Below are 14,080 nucleotides of genomic sequence, written 5' to 3' on the forward strand. Positions count from 1 at the left end.
GAGAGAGGAGGAAGCAGGCTCCCTGCAGAGCAGAGAGCCCAATGTGGGGCTCAATCCCAGGACCCTGGGATCATGACCTGAGCCGAAGGCAGAGGCTTAACCCACTGAGCCACCCAGGTGCCCCTAATTGCCTATTTTTAAAAATGGACTTAGAAAAAATTTATTAGAAGTAATAAATTTGTAAGATTGCTAGATGTAAAGCCCATTTTCAAAAACCATATTTCTTTACATCAGCAGTGGCTTGATAAATAATTAAAAAGATATAATTTATGTTATCAACAAATAAAATTCCCGAGAATAAATCTAACAGAAGATGTCCAGGATGTTTATGAAAAACACTGTATCGTGTTTCTGAAATCCATTAAGGAAGATTTAAATAAATGTAGAAGTAAAGACTGTGTCCATAGATGTGGAAACTCAGTATTATGAAGATGACTGTTTTTCCCCCAGTTGATCCATAGATGCAATGCAGTTGCACTCAAAACCCAGACAAGTTGTTTGAAGAACTTCACAAGAGATACTAAAATTTGTAGAAGAGTAGAGGGCCAAGAACAGCCAAAATATTTCCAGGCAAGAATAAGGTGAGGAGATACCAAGTTTTATTTAAAGCTGTAGTAATTGAAACAATGTGATACTGGCATTGAGAAAAACAAAATGACCAAAGAAATAGCTCAAAAATAGGTACATGGACACATGAAGCCCTGATATGACAGGACAGATTATCAGGGGAAGGAGGGACTCCTCAGTAAGTGGTACTAGGATAATTATTGATACATGAAAAAATACTGGATTTCTTTCTCACACCATACACAAAAATCACTGCAAATGGATTAACAACGCAAATATGAAAGGTGACATTTTGAAAATTTTCAGTGAGAATATATAATTTTAATGGTTTCAGGAATAGGGAAAGATGCCTAAAACACCTCAGACCCCCTCCCATACCCAAACATCATTAACATAAAAGATTAGCGAATATTCATTGATAATATCTGTTCATTAGAAGATGGGGTGAAAATATAAGCTTCAACCTTATAGAGGATACATGTAGCAGATCTAACCCCCCAAAAGATTTTCTTTGAAAAAATAAAAATATCTTCTAAATTAGTAAGTACAACCCAGTAGAAGATGAATAGGCCTTTCTCAGAAAACACAGTGGTTAATCATATGAAAGATTGCTTGCCCTTATCAGCAAAGAAGCGCAAATTAGTACTATGTACTTAAATATCATTTATCCCCACCCAACTGACAAAAATCTTAAAGTCTAACCAGAAATTGGCAAGGTATTGAAACAGTGGAACTCGGAGACTGCTTATGGAGTGAGAATTAGTATGGCCACTTTGAAATTAATTGGCTTTACCTTGTATGGTTGACCTGGATATGCTCTGCGATTTAGCTGTTTTACTCTGCACATGTGACTGTGAGAAACTGTTGTGGGAAGTGTGCATAAGAATGTTCACACAGGGGACGCCTGGGTGGCTTGGTTGGTTAAGCAGCTGCCTTCGGCTCAGGTCATGATCCCAGTGTCCTGGGATCGAGTCCCACATTGGGCTCCTTGCTCGGCAGGGAGCCTGTTTCTCCCTCTGCCTCTGCCTGCCTCTCTGTCTGCCTGTGCTCGCTCACTCGCTCTCCCTCTATCCCTGACAAATAAATAAATAAAATCTTTAAAAAAAAAAAAAAGTTCACACAGCAAAAATCAGGAAACCACCAGAATACTCATCAGTAACAGAAGGGCTGCCTAAACTGTGGTTATGTTTATACAGTGGGATAGTGTTCATTTGTATTGACTGAGTGAACAATCACTTTAACATGAATAAATATTAGAAAGATAAAATTGAGGGAAAACAAGTTGTAGTTTTAGAAAATAAGCAGTTTTCTAAATTAAGTTTCTTAAAATAAGTTTAGAAAATAAGCACAGCGGGTTCTTCAACAGTATAGATCATATTTTCTCTTGGTTAAGTTTGGTGTTGGGTTTACATAATCATTTTGTCATTATGCTCTATAACTTACAACACATACAGTCTTTTGTATGTATACCAATCCATAATAAATTGTAAAACCACAGGGATTATAAGGAAATTACTAAGTTTTTTTGTGAATTAACATCTTAAAATATAATAGGAAGTAATATTCACATTAGTGACAAATCATAAATTACTTAGTAAATTCAATAGGAAAGGCATAGGATCCACATTTTTAAAATGTATTTAGAGCTAAAACCGTTGGAACATAGAGAAAATATCAGTGTTCTTCGATGAGGACTATTAATATAAAATATCAGTTCTTCCAAAATTCACATGTGATTCAAATTAGAATCTGTAGATCTCCATGGAATTGGACAAAATAAGATGAAAGTTTACATGAAGAAAAAAGTATGCAAGAAAGGTCAAGAACGGGGGCGCCTGGGTGGCTCAGTCAGTTAAGCATCTGCCTTCAGCTCAGGTCATGATCCCAGGGTCCTAGGATCAAGCCCCACATTGGGCTTTCTGCTCAGTGAGGAGCCTGCTTCTCCTTCTGCCTGCCACTCCTGTACTCTGTGTCAAATAAATAAAATCTTTGGGGAAAAAAAAAAAGAATGGTCAAGAACATTGGGGCGCCTGGGTGGCTCAGTGGGTTAAAGCCTCTGCCTTCGGCTCAGGTCATGGTCCCAGGGTCCTGGAATCGAGCCCCACATCGGGCTCTCTGCTCGGCGGAGAGCCTGCTTTCCCCTCTCTCTCTGCGCACGCCTTTGCCTACTTGTGATCTCTGTCTGTGAAATAAAATCTTTAAAAAAAAGAAAAAAAGAAAAGAAAGAGGTTACTTGTCCTGTTAGGCATTGAAACATACTTTCTAAAGCCACCATAATCAAAACTTGGTATAAGTGGGGCACCTGGGTGGAAAAAAAACAAAACAAAACCAAAAACCCCCCACAAACCACAAATTTACATAAACAAAGGGACAGACAGTAATATTAGCAAACAGGGTAGAGCCCAGAAATAGCTTTTTGTGTTAGTTAAGTACAACACTTCTTAAGGATAGTTTAATAAATGTTAGCTGACAAAGCTCCACATCTGAAAGAAAAGTAAACTGGACTCCTATCTTATATCACATACAAAAGTCATTCCAGATGGATTAAAGATTTCATTGTGAAAAAATTAAGCTATAGAATCTTCAAAATTAAGAGAAGAAGATACAATGTATGGAATTTTAATCTAAGCCAAGAAAAAGACTAAAAAAGAAACATTTATGGTTTAAGATTTAAAAATGTGAGAAATCAAGGGGCAGATTAGAAGAACAGATAACAGGGGGGTGCCTGGGCAGTTGGTTAAGCGTCTGATTCTTGGTTTCAGCCTGGGACTTGATCACAAGGTGCGAGATCAAGCCTGAGGTTGAGCTCTGCACTCAGTTCTGAGTCTGCTTAAGACCCTCTCTCCCTCTGCCCCCTCCCCACATGTGCAGGCACATGGGCAGGCATGGTCTCACTCTCTCAAACAAATAAATCCCATTTATTTATTTATCTATCTATCTATTTATTATTATTATTTTAAAGATTTTATTTACATGACAAAGATCACAAGTCAGCAGAGAGAGCAGGCTCCCCACTAAGCAAGAGAACCCGATGCGGGGCTCGATCCCAGGACCCCGGGAGGACCCAAGCCGAAGGCGGAGGCTCTAACCCACTGAGCCACCCAGGCGCCCCATAAATCCTTTCTAAAAAAGATAAAGGATTAATATGTATAATGCACAGAGAGAGTGTTAGGTTGTTTGTAATTTCTCATCGTAAAACAAAGTATGAATGGAAAAAGGGGTATGAATACACAGGTTACATACGTAATCCAAAAAATGTTCAGTCTCACTAGTACTAATTAGGGAAATGAAAATGAATTAACAATGAAATACTGACACGGCAGAGATCTCTACCAACATAGAAGTATCATTAAAACTGTATGTGTAAAAAAGCAAGTTTCAAATAATACCTGCATTATATAGTATAGAAAAATAATCAAAATACTTTTTTAATACTATATGTATGTAATATTCTAGGGGGGCCTGGTGGCTCAGTCAGTTAAGCGTCTGCCTTCAGCTCAGGTCATGATTCCAGAGTCCTGGGATGGAGCCCCGTGTCAGGCTCCCTGCTGAGCAGGGAGTCTGCTTCTTCCCCATTCCCCTGCACGTGCTCTCTGTCTCAAATAAATAAAATATTTTTTAAAAAAATATTCTAAGAGGACATGTACAAAGCTGAGTGTAAAGCACTGTTTGTAATTAAAACCCAAATAAAGGGGCGCCTGGGTGGCTCAGTGGGTTAAGCCGCTGCCTTCTGCTCGGGTCATGATCTCAGGGTCCTGGGATAGAGTCCCACGTCCGGCTCTCTGCTCAGTGGGGAGCCTGCTTCCCTCTCACTCTCTCTCTGCCTGCCTCTCCATCTACTTGTGATTTCTCTCTGTCAAATAAATAAATAAAATCTTTAAAAAAAAAAACAAACCCAAATAAAAATTAAAGAAACTGTGTAAAAGCTAACTGGAGGACCCATAAATTTTGCTCCTTGGTATTTATCCAGGAAAAATGGGACATCTATTCACAAAGAGACAGACATAAGCATAGCAGCTTAAAACTAGAAATAGCCCAAATAATCGATAAACTGTGGTGATGGTCGCACAGTGGAATACACCAGCAACAGTAAGGTAAAAACCACTGTGCAGCAACATCGATGAGCCTCAAAAATATGAGTGAAGGACACCAGGGACACCTGGGTGGCTCAGCTGGTTAAGCGTCTGCCTTCCCCTCAGGTCATGATTCCAGGGTCCTGGGAATTGAGCCCTGTGTCGGGCTCCCTGCTCAGTGGGAAGCCTGCTTCTCTGCCTGCAGCTCCCCTCCTTGTGAGTGCTCGCTCCGACAAATAAATAAAATATTAAAAAAAAAAAAAAGGACCAGACAACAAGACTATATTCTGTAGGAGGCTGTAGAATAGGAAAAGCTTCATCTGGGGTGATAAAAATCAAAACAGTAGTTGTTTGGGGAGAGGACTGACCAGGAATGGGCCTGTGGGAGCTTTCTGGGACAACATAGATGTTCTGTCTTGATAAGTGTGTGGGTTATACAGGTACATGCCTTGGCCAAACGGAATGAATTCTGCACCTAAGATCAGTGTATTTCGGTGTCTGTAGATGACCAGGGAGGACTACCGAGGTGCATTTACCAGTTAAAGAATGTGAACTTCTTTTCTAACACTGGTTTTTAATGCTTATATTTAGAGAAGCTGCTCGAGAATGTCGCAGAAAGAAGAAAGAATATGTGAAATGCCTGGAAAATCGAGTCGCGGTCTTGGAAAATCAAAACAAAACTCTAATAGAAGAGTTAAAAACTTTGAAGGATCTTTATTCCCATAAAAGTGTTTGATTAAGAAAGAAAATATTTTTGCAGACTTGCCTAAAAATTAGATGGATTTCTTTTCTTTTTAGTGGAGTTTATAAATTAAAAGGTCAAAAATGAAGCTTTTTATTTAGGCTTTTGCAACTCAAAGATAAATATCTTATGCAAGAGATGTGGTGACAGAAGATAAAATGGAAAATGACCTCAAGAAAGTTACTGGCACAACTGGAAACTCTAAAAATTAAACCTACTCAACAAGCAGGAGATGAACTTAACCAGTTTGAATCTTCTAAATACCAAGAATCCAGAAATGGCAGATAAGATGAAATCTGGTAAACTGGTTTTTTAAAATAAATCAGTTTACCCTGTAGGTTTGCCTTTCTTATTGTTTCTTAAATTTCTTTTCAATTGTGTGTGTGTGTGTGTGTATCTGTTTTATTTCTGCCAATAAATTCTAAATTACAAATAGAAAAGCTAATACATAACTAAATATATAAATTATGTTTTCTGATTATGTATACTTGTTCTATTGTCCAATCTTTTAAATGGGTTTTTTAAAGTTTGTTTTTTGGACTTGAGAGGGGTTTTGAGAGTTGCTTGGGTGAACTATTTTTGAGGCTTTGTCCTAAAAGGCATCTAAGGTACATGAATGGAGTGTGGTGATTTTGTAACTTTTTTTTTTTTATCAGATTGGAAAGTGAACTTCTGTTTAAAAGTTTGATACTTTTAAATAGCTTGTTTTTTTTGGTTACTCTGGGAATGGAGATTTTCTACAAATATATAATAAATTGTTTTTTGATTCTGTATTCAGTATGCAGTTGAATATACATTACTTATTCTGTTGTGCTTTAATAGAATGGAATGTTTACAGGCCCTTAAGATGATATTAGAGTATTTTTAAAAAACCTTCTGAAGATGCATACCAAAGTTTTCCAAGAGGATTTTATAACCAATTTAATGTAAGGTTTATCAGATTCTAAAATAGTATAATTATTAAGGCAATTTTATGTTAGAGTCTATTTTGTAATGTAGTGAATGGTACATTTCTAAGAAAAGTGACTGCCAATATATTTTTATAGCTAATCTTTATAAATTCTAAAGTTGAGTTTTTAATGATTATTTTAAATGTTTATATAGTTTGTTTAGTAAAAAAAAATATTTTGCATCTCAAAGTATCATTTTTATATAATGAAAAGTTTCCAGATTGGCTAATATTTGAATTGCAAGTTTTGTATGCAGTTTTATCCAAAGCTCAAGAATGTCCATCAGTACACCAGTGTTTAACCTCTGTATTCCAGTTTGTATACACTTTGAAATTGTAATGCAAAACTATTGTGCGCTTCTTACACAATATGTATCATATTGTTGTCTGTGAAATTAAAGGATATTTGATAAAATTAAGTTTGCTGAATGTAAAATACATTGCTTGATATGTGAACAACAAGCTTCCTGATAGCCATTCTTTTAATGACACTAACTATAGTACCTTTCTAGTTTTAAAATGAGAATAAATTTAAAATTCTGGTCCATACAACTTGTTTTAAGAGAGGATATCTTTATATATTTGATTCAGTCAGAACCAGTTCTAACAGTGACTAAATTTTTTGTTCTGCAAGTGTTTATTAGGACATGGTTAACGAGCCTATTATGTAGAAACCTTAATTGACAAATTTGTGCAATTTTTTTTTTTTTTTTAAGATTTATTTGTCAGAGAGAGAGAGAGGGCGAGCACAGGCAGAGTGGCAGGCAGAAGCAGAAGGAGAAGCAGGCTCCCCGCCGAGCAAGTAGCCTGATGGTGGGACTCCATCCCAGGATGCTGGGATCATGACCCGAGCCAAAGGCAGCCGCTCAACCAACTGAGCCACCCAGGCACCCCCAAATTTGTGCAATCTTAAATGAAAAATTTTATTAACAGTATTTTAAGAAATTGGGACTCTGTTGATTTGGCAGCAGTTTGTAAAAAAAAGTTTGATCACCCGTGGGATTACTTATATCACTTACTATTTGGTATAAAGCCAAGAGGAGGTCCAGGCTCAATGTGTTATATCAAGAGAATTTTAAAAGATAATATAGGGTAGATGTAATGCTTGGCTGTCCCAGGGATTATTTAGTTCTTAATGCCTTAACAGCTGGACATCATAAATATTTATAAACTTAACACTGTCTGCAGACTTCGGGTGTAGGGCCTTGCTCTCACTAAATCAAGTTACCTAGGCTAGCAGTGTGTAATGGGCATGAGCAAGCATACCAATGATTCCATAAATACGTACCAAATTATCTCTCAAGATGTTTTTCTAACTTGAATCCAATGAGGGGTTTATGAAATTTTGAAAGTGATTACAGTCTAAACCTAAATTAGGCTCCAGAAGTTCAATAGACATATTATTTCCTTAGTTCAATTTACTGTTCTACATAAATTTATTATCAGTTTATTTATATGTTGATGGAAATAATTACTGCCCATGAACAAAGCTTGTATATATAAGTTGTTGCTTTTAATTTTATTGTGCAGAGCTTGAGTGGCATGTATTAGAGCTTTGGAAATCTTACTACAGTTAACCCTTGAACAATGCAGGGGTTAGGGGCATGGACTCCCATGCAGTCAGAAATCCACGCACAACTTTTAACTCCCCCAAAACTCCTACGAACCTGCTGTTGACCGGAAGCTTTACCCGTAACAGTCAATTAACACATATTTTGTATGTTCCATGTATTATAAACTGTTCTCAAAAGAAAGCTAGAGAAAAGAAAATATTAAAATCACAAGGAAAATACATTTCTAGTACTGTATTGAAAAAAAAATCATGTTTAAATGGACCTGCACAATTCAAACCTGTGTTGCTCAAGGGTCAGCTGTATACTTGTTCATTCAGTTATTGAAGTTCTTGGTTAAATGTGTTTTTCTCCAATGAAAACACACGGACATAGGAATGACAGAAAAATAAGTATTTATGGCTTATAATTATATAGTTGTAATGGCAGTTCTAATTTCAGAAAAGATGCTGTAAAAATGATATAAAATCAATGTAATTGGACTAGGCGTGATTTAAAGGAAAGTCACAGATTAGAGTAAAACAGAATAATGTCAAAGTATATGAAAATCTAATTAGTTATATTACTTTGTTATACAAAGTAGGTTTTTATTTTTAATAAATACTGCTTGTTTTTACTGTAAAACAAAGTAAAGGAATGCTTGTATTCAGGTTGTAGAGTTCAGAAGCCTGTGCTAGGAAGTTTGGCAAGAATCTTTCCAAGGACAGTTATTTGGAGGAGGTTTAGGCCAGTTAAACTTTTTTTTTCTTTTTTTTTAAAGAGACACATTCTGTTAATTCTATCCCCTAGTGTAAGTTTCTTTATAGCAAACATTAGGCATTAGAGATCGAGTCTTTAGTATCCAGGGATCTGGGACTTAAAGCTACTATCTAACTATTCAATCCTAGTAGTTTTGAGGTGCCTGGCTGGCTCAGTCAGTAGAGTATGCAGCTCTTGATCTCAGGGTTGTGAGTTCAAGCCCCATGTTGGGTTAGAGCTTGAAATTTATTTTTTGGTAGGGGCTTAACTTGAAAGATAAAGAAAAGGGCACTAATTCCATTTAAAAAGTAAAATAGTAGTCTCTCCTCCTTACTAGACCCTACGGGGGAGGCTCTCTTGTGCTTTCCCATATCCCCACAGTCCAGAGCAGTGCTTATCTGGGTCATAGGGCTGCACCGTAATGTTTAAAGGAAAAAAGGTCTGGGGTTTTAATTCCCGAAGGCATAGAGAAGTTTGATACTTCGCCCAAATCACACAGTAAATAACAAAACTAGGCTTCAGAGCTAGGTGTGATCAACTCCAAAGTCTGTGGTCTTAACCTTCATTATGTACATTCTGATCTGTGTTGAAGTGTCTGAAAAGCTTTGTTCATTGTATTGACCCATTAGCAAAGATTTTTAAAGTTCTATTTAAATGTGTCCACTAGATGGCAGCCTTCATTTTAAAATCAGGAAAGTTTTACAAACTTTCACAAGTTTAACATATCAAATCCTTATATACCCATCATTCAGAATAACAAATGTTAACATTCTGTTATCTTTATTTCTGGCCACTTTCCGATCCCTAGTCCAATTTCTCTTCCTAAAGGAGACCACTACTTTGAGTTTAGTGTGGGTCCAGCCCTTTTTTAAAAATTTTTTCTTAAGTAATCTCTATACCCAGCATGGGGTTGGGACTTAAAACCCCAAGATAAGAGTCACATTGTCTACCCACTGAGCCAGCCAGATGCCCCCAAATTCGTGTTTTTATATTAACTACATGAATCCATAAATAACAGATTTGATAATTATCTTTTTCATAAGTCCATAAATGGCATCTTAATAATGTGCCATTCTCTAAATAAAAGGTCAAGAAGACCATACAAGACTTGGGATTTTATCTATGGCAACAGTACTTTGTTTTGGGGAAAATAAATGAACATCAAAGCTTTTCATTTTCTACCGACAATAATTAGATATTTAATATCACAGCTGGAAAAAAATGCTTCCTTCCCCTCTAAATGTTTCTTAATTCCTGAAGCATTCTGCAGATAACACTTAGGTTAAGTTTACAAAAAAACTAAACAAAAATGGACTTAGAGCAATGAATTTCAAAAAGGAAAATGAGAAGACCACATTACTTCTTGGCCCACTACTCATTATCTTCATAAGTAATCAAATGCAATTTCTATGAGTTAACAATACAGAAGGGTTAAAAGGAAAAACATAGAAAAATTTATACCAAATACTAGACAAAGGAAAGCACTGGTATAGCTATGTTTATATTGAGCAAAATAGACTTTTTAAAAATATTTGAGAGAGAGTGAACCAAGTGGGAGAGGCAGAAGGAGAGGGAGAGAGAATCTTATACTCCAGGCTGAGTGCCTGGAGCCCAACACAGGGCTCGACCTCCCAACCCTGAGATCATGACTTGAGCCAAAACCAAGAGTAGGAAGCTTAATCAACTGCACCACCCAGGCACCCCAACAAAATAGACTTTAAAGAAAACATTACTTGGGGACAAGACCATCACTCTAAAATAAGATTCAATTCATCTGGAAGATAAGACATCTAAACTTAAATGATCATAATAATACAGGGTCAGGATGTGAAGCAAAATGCAGAAATACAATGAGAAAGAAAAAGGAACAATCTTAGTAGGTTTATAACATCTCTCTCTCATGATCAATGCAAAAACCAGGAAAACAATCAGTAAAGACATTGATTTGAACAAGTAAAAAACTTGACCTAATATACTGAACTTCATCAGCTGTAAATCACCGTTGATTGTCAGGCATACTATTATTTTAAGTACAAGTAAGAAAGACCCTGAGATCAAGACCTGAGCTGAGATCAAGAGTTGGAGACTTAACCGACAGTCACAGGCACGCCCCTTAAGTACCAGGAAGAAGTGAAAACCACCGCTCATAAAAGTGTGACAGGCCATTGATGGCCAGATGCATACTGATATCAGAGATGTTTAAACATGAAAACATATATCTTAAAATCAGTGAAATTCAACGTAGAGTACAAACCAGAAGTCATTCTTTTCAAACACGTAAGAGTGTTTATAAAAATAACCAGATATTGAGCAGTAAGTCTCAACAAATTCTTCAAAGGACTGGTTTCATATTACCATGTTCCATTGATCTAGATGTGTCTATCCTCTCACCCAAAACCACAGTCTTGATTACTGTAGCTTTATAGTGAGTCTTGAAATCAAGTAGTACGAATTCTTATTAAGTCTTATATTTTGTTTTGGGTTTTTTTTTTTCCCCATTAAAATTGTTTCAGCTGTTCTAGTTCCCTTGCCTTTCTATATAAATACTACAACTTGGGGTGCCTGGGTGGCTCAGTGGGTTAAAGCCTCTGCCTTCGGCTTGGGTCATGGTCCCACGGTCCTGAGATCAAGCCCTGAGTTGGGCTCTCTGCTTGGCGGGGAGCCTGCTTCCTCCTCTCTCTCTCCCTGCCTCTCTGCCTACTTGTGATCTCTGTCTGTCAAATAAATAAAACCTTTAAAATAAATAAATACTACAACCTGCCTCTGTGTGTGTGTGTGTGTGTGTGTGTGTGTGTGTGTGTGTGTGTATGCCTGCTGGATTTTTACTGGGTTGCATTAAACCTACTTATAGATCAACTGGGGAAACACTGACATCTTAACAATACTTAGGCTCCTAATCCATAAACACATCTCCTTTATTCAGATCTTTAAAAAAATTTATTTTTTAAGATTTTATTTATTTGTCAGGGATAGAGGAAGAGAGAGAGCTAGCGAGCACAGGCAGAGAGGCCTGGAGAGGCAGAGGGAGAAGCAGGCTCCCTGCCGAGCAAGGAGCCCGATGTGGGACTCGATCCCAGGACACTGGGATCATGACCTGAGCCGAAGGCAGCCGCTTAACCAACTGAGCCACCCAGGCGTCCCAGATCGTTTTATAAATATTTTTCCTCAGATTTTTTTCTCTTGTTCTTTTTCTTTCTGGCGTAGGGACCATGCATATATTTTCTCAGATTTATACCTAATTATTACTTTTTTTCTTACAGCTATTTATAGCCCTGGGAGTGGGGCAGGGGAGTTTAATGTCCATAATGCCATCTGTGAATAGACAAAACTTTATCTTTAAAACCTGGGGGCGCCTGGGTGGCTCAGTGGGTTAAGCCGCTGCCTTCGGCTCCGGTCATGATCTCAGGGTCCTGGGATTGAGTCCCGCATTGGGCTCTCTGCTCAGCAAGGGGCCTGCTTCCCTCTCTCTCTGCCTGCCTCTCCATCTACTTGTGATCTCTGTCAAATAAATAAATAAATAAATAATCTTAAAAAAAAAAAAAAACCTGTATGCTTTTAATTTATCCTGCTTTATTTTACTTTCTAAGATTTGTAGCGCAATGTTAAATAAGATTGATAAGAATGGACTTACTTCATTCTTAATTTCTGTCAGTCTTAAGGGGCAAAACCACTCAGTTTTAACATTAAGTATGATATTAGCTGTAGGATTTTTGTTTTGTTCTGTCTATAGAAGCCACTTCTCAGGTTATGGGAGTTTCATTCTGTTCCTAGTGCATGATATATGTATGTATTTTTTTTTTATCAAGGACAGATGTTGAATTTTATCAAATGCTTTTCTATACCCACTGATATCATCATGTAGCTTTTATTAGTTTGTGTACATGATAGGTTTTATTAACTGATTTGCTAATATTGAACCAGTCTTGCATTCTCAGGAGAACTACCACTTGGTCATGATGTATAATCTTTTTTATTAATTCTGGACTTGATCCACTAATGTTTATTGAAGATTTTTGTGTTCTGTTCATGAGAGATATTGGTCTGCACTATTGTGTTCTTGTAATGTCTTTTGTGGGTATCTGGGTAGTGCTGTATTTATTTAGTGAGTTGCTATTAAAGAATTATAATTATTTTAAGTATGATAATGGTGTTGCAATTATGTTTTTTTTAAGATTATTTATTTATTTATTTGACAGAGAGAACAAGTAGACAGAGAGGCAGGCAGAGAGCGAGCACGAGAGAAGGAAGCAGGCTCCCCACTGAACAGATAGCCCTATCTGGGGCTCAATCCCAGGACCCTGAGATCATGACCTGAGCTGAAGGGAGAGGCTTAACCCCCTGGGCCATCCAGGAGGCCCTGCAATTATGTTTTAAAATACCTTATTTTAAAACTACTTAACTTTTGTAATTCACTTCAAAATAATTTTGGTGGTGGGGGAAAATGGATAGGGATATAAATGTATCAAGATTGGCCATGAAATGATAATTGTCATGGAGTTTATTCTTCTATCTTTATGTTATTTTTCCATATCAAAAGTTTAGAAACTAATAATGGTGCTGGAAGTACTGGTTGTTCACATAGGAAAAATGGAAATTGGATTCCTACCAAATACCATACACAAAAAGCAATTCTGGGTGAATGGAAGATTTAAATATGAGAGACAAAACCTATTATAAAAACCTTTAGAAGGTAATGTAATGACTACCTTTAAGACCTCAACTTAGGGAAGGATTTCTTAAGTGGATCACAAGAAGTACACCCTAAACAAGTCACCAAAAAAACCCCGAAACACAGGGAAACATTATTAGATTCAGTTAGAAGTGAGCATAAGAGAAAAATAATAAAATTAGAACAGAAATCTATGAAATTGAAAACAGGAAATCAATGGAGAAAAAGCAACAAAACAGAAAGCTAGTTCCCTGAAAAAAATCAATATAATTGATAAGCCTCTAAATAGGTTAAGAAAAAAAAGTAGACAAAAATTGATATTAAAATTGGAAGAAGGAACATCATTACTGATCCTACAGACACTAAAAGAATAAAGAGTTGTCTGAACAACTCTGCCAACAGATGGGACAACCAGATAAAATAAGACACAATCTAAACTCACATGAACAGAAATAGACAATCTGAATAGATCTATATTTATTAAAGAAATTGAAATCAATAATGAATAACCTTCCAAAGTAAAGAGCACTAGATCCAAATGGATTCACTGGTAAATTCTACCAAACACTTAAGGAATGATAGTTACACTAATTAAATTACACCAATTCTCCACAAACTCTTTCCGAAAATATAAACAGAAGAAATATTTCCTAACTCACATTACCCTAAAACCAAAACCAGACAAAGATATTATAAGAAAACTATGGACCAATGTTTTTCATGGACAAATGCAGACATTCTCAATATATTAGCAAATAAAATCCAACAGTG

The 14,080-nt window shown here is 36.6% G+C and overlaps 1 protein-coding gene across 2 annotated transcripts in view; it reads left to right on the forward strand.

Moving 5' to 3' along the window:
• ATF1 (activating transcription factor 1) overlaps positions 1-6,750 on the forward strand; it is an 89,775-nt gene extending 83,025 nt beyond the window's left edge. For both annotated transcript variants that reach the window (XM_059403109.1, XM_059403110.1), the window contains exon 7: positions 5,232-6,750. In XM_059403109.1, coding sequence (XP_059259092.1) covers positions 5,232-5,376 — 145 coding nt within the window. In that variant the 3' untranslated portion in view covers positions 5,377-6,750. The remainder of the gene's footprint in view (positions 1-5,231) is intronic.
• Positions 6,751-14,080: the final 7,330 nt, after the last annotated feature.

Source organism: Mustela nigripes, chromosome 6, assembly GCF_022355385.1.
Source record: "Mustela nigripes isolate SB6536 chromosome 6, MUSNIG.SB6536, whole genome shotgun sequence".
NCBI lineage: Eukaryota > Metazoa > Chordata > Mammalia > Carnivora > Mustelidae > Mustela > Mustela nigripes.